Genomic DNA, 6,454 nt, shown 5'->3' with positions numbered 1-6,454 from the left:
CACACAGTGGTCTTGGAGGTATCACACAGGGGTCATAGAGGCATCACACAGGGGTCATGGAGGCATCACACAGGGGTCATGGAGGCATCACACAGAAGTCTTGGAGATATCACACAGGGGTCATGGAGGTATCACACAGGGGTCATGGAGATATCACACAGAAGTCTTGGAGATATCACACAGGGGTCATGGAGGTATCTCCTGTGTACCTCTTCCATGACCCGTTTTTAGGCTGTAAATGGAGAAGTTGCTGTTTTAGATGAAAAAGGTTAATATACATAAAGAAATGTAGCTTCAACATAATGCAAACATTTTTAATGTCATTTCAAGGTCACATGAAAGTGACTCTCTTACCTGCAGACATAATAAACAGGGACATTAACGTGTAATGAACAGTACAGCAGAGTACAGCGTACAGGTGAAGCGGAACTGCTGACATTCAGCTCCACTGAACAGGTCTGATCTTCTCCCCTGATGTTACAGTAAAGTAGAAACGTTTAATGTGCTACAGACTGATGGGGCAGAAACATGTGCTGGAGTTCTTTAAATACATTCATATTTTTTCTATAACAAATACTTGTAGTTATTTTACACCAGTTATTGTTCTAGTGAAACGGAATATTCGTAATTAAAAATCAGTTCAGTAACATGTTCCTTACAGTCACCAGGTAAACGTTTAAACCGATATCATTCAGCAGGTCTTCAGTCCAAAGTTCTGCTGAAACCATAAACAGTTCTGTATAAAACCCTGTTTCCTTCAGAAAGCATTTCATCCAAAAACCCTCCAGGAAGTGATTTATAAATACACTCCATAAAACATTAGATTTAACAGGAGGAATTTAAATATTTATACAACATATAATCTGCAGGTCAAATTACAGAGTCAGAAAACAAAACTGATTCATTTACAAATCCACAACCATAAAATAAAAAAAATAAAAAAATAAAATAAAACTTCAATTTAAAAAAACGGCTTTAATCTCTCTTTCAATTAACCTTGAGTTAACCTTCAGGCCTCCTCAGCAGCATGTTATCCTGTAGAACGGCACAGTGAGGTCCAGCAGACACTGGCTTTGTGAGGTTTTTCCCACACTGATGAATCCCAAACATTTTAAATGTATAATTAATTAAATAAAGAATATAGACGTATCATCATACAAGCAGAACTACACACTACTTCAACTTGGACATGTTTTTATAGGGAAATTCAAGGAATAAAAGCAATCTGGCACAAAATAAATACACCCCAAATGACCCTCATATTTAAATATTCTAATATTTCATACATTATAATGAAGTCTGATACCTGAAGTGTTTATTATAAAGTGATCATGAGAGAGCAGTGAGATTCCGTACTTGATTCTATTTAGAGTATAAAAATGGGTAAAACAGGGACTGGGAGGTGCTCCAGCATCAAATCTCTAACAATAATCACACAGTATCTGCTGTCCAACATCATCCACATTAATACATCACAATTAAAACACATTCCTGCTCCAGTCTGCGCTCTCCAGTCTGCGCTCTCCAGTCTGAGGGCTCAAGACTGCGCTCTCGAGTCTACGCTCTCTCTCCAGTCTAAGGGCTCTCCAGTCTGCATGCTCTCCAGTCTGAGGGCTCAAGTCTGCGCTCTCCAGTCTACGCTCTCTCTCCAGTCTAAGGGCTCTCCAGTCTGCATGCTCTCCAGTCTGAGGGCTCAAGTCTGCGCTCTCGAGTCTACGCTCTCTCTCCAGTCTAAGGGCTCTCCAGTCTGAGGGCTCAAGTCTGCGCTCTCCAGTCTACGCTCTCTCTCCAGTCTAAGGGCTCTCCAGTCTGCACGCTCTCCAGTCTACGCTCTCTCTCCAGTCTAAGGGCTCTCCAGTCTGCACGCTCTCCAGTCTACGCTCTCTCTCCAGTCTGAGGGCTCAAGACTGCGCTCTCCAGTGTGCACGCTCTCCAGTCTGAGGGCTCAAGTCTGCGCTCTCCAGTCTACGCTCGCTCTCCAGTCTACGCTCTCTCTCCAGTCTGAGGGCTCAAGTCTGCGCTCTCCAGTCTACGCTCTCTCTCCAGTCTAAGGGCTCTCCAGTCTGCACGCTCTCCAGTCTGAGGGCTCAAGACTGCGCTCTCCAGTCTGCACGCTCTCCAGTCTGAGGGCTCAAGTCTGCGCTCTCCAGTCTGCAGGCTATCCAACCTGAAGGCTCAAGTCTGAGGGCTCAAGTCTGCGCTTTCAAGTCAGCACCTTCATAGGTGTAGAAATTTAAGAAATGGAAGTAATAAGTTAATAAGTTTTTAGAGTATATTTAGGAAGCTCTTTTCTTTTGGTTTGGGTAATGAGGAAGGTTAATGAGATCATTTGCTCTGAGGAACAATGAGATCTTCACCACTTGATGAAGACTAGACCTGCAAGCACACCATACCCTAAGACGAGGAAAAGCACCTTCAGGAGCCGATCATGTTTGTCCTCCAACTCTCTGGAGAGAATTTCAAAGAATGTAATAAAAAGAAAGGTGCCTGCTGCCAGGCCTTGGAGCACCACAGAGACGATACTTCCTGCCAGGTTCTGAGCGCTCTCGATCCCCATCCCCACCCCAATCCCGATGGGGATCATGAGGCTGACTGTGACCCCCAGCTTGCAAGCATCCTGCAGCTGAAGTCCTGCTTTAGCCACGCTGACCCCTACAGCCACGGCAGCGAGCGTCTCGTGGATCGCTACTCCGAGGAAAAGACTTCCCAATTTAGCGCCGTCTTCCTGAAGCCCGAGGGCCAGGCCTTCGAAGACCGAGTGAGCAGAGAGAGCCAGGACAAGGCTCGCGAGCCGCAGCGGTCCTGCACGGGTCAGTTCTGCAGGGTTGAAATTACTGTGGTGATGCGCGTGATGGTGCGCGTGATGGTGCGAGGTACGCGCAGGAGCGATGAAAGGCGTGTCGTACTCGGAGTCGCTGCCTGCCTCCGAGCCGCCTGCATTAAATGTCTCAAGGTCAATGAAGGGCGGTTTCTCCTTTCTGAAGGTCAGAACAGCCTGCTCAACAAACACGGTGAGAAAAAACCCAAGTATCATCATGGTCTCGGCCACAGGGTAGTCGGTGTTGATCTTTAGCACATTAAGGATCTGATCCACCTGAAGAAAAACAGAACAGACCGATTCTAATGTATTATTCAGATGAGATTGGGTTTCCAGACATACTGTCTGGAATATTAGGACTAAAAATGGCATATTTGTGATGAAACAGCCCAGAATTATGGCCCATCTCATTATGAGACAGGATCCAGGGGACAACTTTTGGGAGGTGGTAGAAAAAGACATTCACACCATGGATGTGCACCTCATACATCTGCTACAGATTCATCCATATGATCCATATGAACATGTGCAGTCCAGTCCAGTCCAGTCCAGGTTGGAATTCATATGAGAGCAATACATATATATATAAAGTATAGGGTAGTATATAAGGATATAAGGGTAGTTTATGAGGGTAAAGGGTGGTATATAAGGGTAGTTTATGAGGGTATAGGGTGGTATATAAGGGTAATTTATGAGGGTATGGGGTGGTATATAAGGGTAGTTTATAAGGGGGTATAGGGTGGTATATAAGGGTAGTTTATGAGGGTATAGGGTAGTATATAAGTGTAGTTTATGAGGGTATAGGGTGGTATATAAGGGTAGTTTATAAGGGGGTATAGGGTGGTATATAAGGGTAGTTTATGAGGGTATAGGGTGGTATATAAGGGTAATTTATGAGGGTATAGGGTGGTATATAAGGGTAATTTATGAGGGTATAGGGTGGTATATAAGGGTAGTTTATGAGGGTATAGGGTGGTATATAAGGGTAATTTATGAGGGTATAGGGTGGTATATAAGGGTAGTTTATGAGGGTATAGGGTGGTATATAAGGGTAATTTATGAGGGTATGGGGTGGTATATAAGGGTAGTTTATAAGGGGGTATAGGGTGGTATATAAGGGTAGTTTATGAGGGTATAGGGTAGTATATAAGTGTAGTTTATGAGGGTATAGGGTGGTATATAAGGGTAGTTTATAAGGGGGTATAGGGTGGTATATAAGGGTAGTTTATGAGGGTATAGGGTAGTATATAAGTGTAGTTTATGAGGGTATAGGGTGGTATATAAGGGTAGTTTATAAGGGGGTATAGGGTGGTATATAAGGGTAGTTTATGAGGGTATAGGGTGGTATATAAGGGTAGTTTATGAGGGTATAGGGTAGTATATAAGGGTAGTTTATGAGGGTATAGGGTGGTATATAAGGGTAGTTTATGAGGGTATAGGGTGGTATATAAGGGTAATTTATGAGGGTATAGGGTGGTATATAAGTAGTGTGTTAGAGAAGTAAAGAAAAGAGTGCAGGCAGGGTGGAGTGGGTGGAGAAGTGAAGAAAAGATTGCTGGCAGGGTGGAGTGGGTGGAGAAGAGTGATAGCAGGAGTGATTTGTGATAGAAGAGTATCTGTGAGAATGAAAGGGAAAGTTTATAGGACTGTGGTGAGACCTGAGATGTTGTATGGATTAGAGACAGTGGCATTGAGTAAAAGACAGGAGGTGGGACTGGAGGTAGCAGAGCTGAAGATGTTAAGGTTTTCGTTGGGAGTGACGACGATGGACAGGATTAGAAATGAGTTTATTAGAGGGACAGCACATGTAGGATGTTTTGGAGACAAGGTGAGGGAGGCGAGATTGAGATGGTTTGGACATGTGCAGAGAAGGGACATGAATTATATTGGTAGAAAAATGCTGAAGATGGAGCCACCAGGTAGGAGGAAAAGAGGAAGGCCAAGGAGGAGGTTCATGGATGTGGTGTGGGAAGACATGCAGGTAGTTGGTGTAAAAGAGGCAGATGTAGAGGACAGGGGGGGATGGAGACGGATGATCCGCTGTGGCGCCCCCTAATGGGAGCAGCCGAAAGAAGAAGAAGAAGAAGAAGGGTGGTATATAAGGGTAGTTTATGAGGGTATAGGGTGGTATATAAGGGTAGTTTATGAGGGTATAGGGTGGTATATAAGGGTAGCTTGAGGGTATAGGGTGGTATATGAGAGTAGTGTGTAGTAATGAGGGTAGTTTATGAGGGTATAGAGTGGTATATGAGGGTAGCTTATGAGGGTATAGGATGGTATATAAGGGTAGTTTATGAGGGTATAGGGTGGTATATAAGGGTAGTTTATGAGGTTAGTGTGTAGTAATGAAGGTAGTTTATGAGGGTATGGGGTGGTATATAAGGGTAGTTTATGAGGTTAGTGTGTACTAATGAAGGTAGTTTATGAGGGTATGGGGGGGGGGTATATGAGAGTAGTTTATGAGGTGTAGAATATATATATATAACACTTTCTTTTCGGCTTCTCCCGTTAGGGGGCGCCACAGCGGATCCTCCGCACGTTTGATTTGGCACATGTTTTACGCCTGGATGCCCTTCCTAACGCAACCCTCCCCAATTTATCCGGGCTTGGGACCGGCACTAAGAGTGGCTGGGGATGGTCCCCTGACCGGGAATCAAACCCGGGTCGCAGCGGTGGGAGCGCTGCATCTTAACCACTAGGGGACCATATATATATATATATATATATATATGAGGCTGTATGCGTGTATGTGTGTAAGGGTGTGGATGTCTCACCTTGTCCCTGACAGCAGGTAAAAGGGCGTTGAAGCAGGTGGCCAGAAACACACCTCCTCCAAAAGAGTTAGTGAAGGCCACAGCTCTCCTGTATCTCGCAGCCTTGTCCAGGTCTGACTGCATCACCCTGACCGGGATCAGAATGGCTCCCAGCATCAGACCGAACATGCCTATAAGGCACAGGATCTTACCCACAAACAGCTCCATGATGTGGAGGCTAAATCCCCGCAGAAGCAGCCTACCAGGATACCAGCAGCAGCATGGCCTTGTGTTTACCTGCTGGGGTTAGCGTCGATGCTAAAACTGAGAACCTGACCCTCTAACTAGCTAACGTGTGACTTTCAAAAAGGCTAGCTTTAATGCTAATAGCGCTATAAAAGGTGAATATAAATTTACATGTGATTTACCAACTTATAAATAATGATTCGTTAGTGAATATAATGTTAAATAGTGAACGTTTCCTCGGTTACCTGCTCCTTTTCTCGGCTAACTTCCGCCTGTATAAATCACCTGTCCGGGTTCTAGTCAGTGGAGCGGCTGAATGTCAAACAGCTCCCTGCTCCCTATGTAGGCGCACTTCCTGTGCGTTAGGGCAAGAAGTATCTCGCACCCTACTTAGGCACACTAGCTGTAGTGTAAAGTGTTGTTTAGCGCACAGCCTACGCTGCAGGGCACAAGTCTGATTGGCGGAATGGTGATTATAAACCAGTTCTCTTTGATCCGGTAGATCAGTGATCCGGTGTGAGTTCCTCATGCAAACTGTCCAAGATTTCATTTCAAAATAAATAAACCGACCATTACATGACCTTCTGCTGCCTTCCCAACTCTCCAGTGGATAACAGAGGATAACAACAAACATGTC

The 6,454-nt window shown here is 44.7% G+C and overlaps 1 protein-coding gene across 3 annotated transcripts; it reads right to left on the bottom strand.

Annotated features, from left to right (window-relative positions):
* Positions 1-300: 300 nt before the first annotated feature.
* Positions 301-6,382, bottom strand: LOC310735298 (zinc transporter ZIP3-like). Of its 3 annotated transcripts, XM_083557938.1 has the most exons (5): positions 6,063-6,382; positions 5,593-5,871; positions 2,168-3,094; positions 2,095-2,137; positions 301-1,562 (listed from the first exon to the last, which is right to left on the bottom strand). In XM_083557938.1, exons 2-3 carry the CDS (start codon positions 5,797-5,799, stop codon positions 2,354-2,356), a joined length of 948 nt encoding a protein of 315 aa, XP_083414064.1. In that variant the 5' UTR covers positions 5,800-5,871; positions 6,063-6,382; the 3' UTR covers positions 301-1,562; positions 2,095-2,137; positions 2,168-2,353. The 3 variants fall into 3 exon arrangements, with proteins under 3 accessions (XP_083414064.1, XP_083414063.1, XP_083414062.1); XM_083557937.1 differs by lacking the exon at positions 2,095-2,137 and having other exon boundaries at positions 301-1,784; positions 2,190-3,094; XM_083557936.1 differs by lacking the exon at positions 2,095-2,137 and having other exon boundaries at positions 301-1,784; positions 2,190-3,094; positions 5,593-6,382.
* Positions 6,383-6,454: the final 72 nt, after the last annotated feature.

This window comes from Silurus aristotelis (genome assembly GCF_946808225.1).
Source record: "Silurus aristotelis genome assembly, chromosome: 13".
In the NCBI taxonomy this organism is placed as follows: Eukaryota; Metazoa; Chordata; class Actinopteri; order Siluriformes; family Siluridae; genus Silurus; species Silurus aristotelis.
Note: the sequence above shows the minus strand (reverse complement) of the source record. Positions and strands in the feature narration are given on the sequence as shown.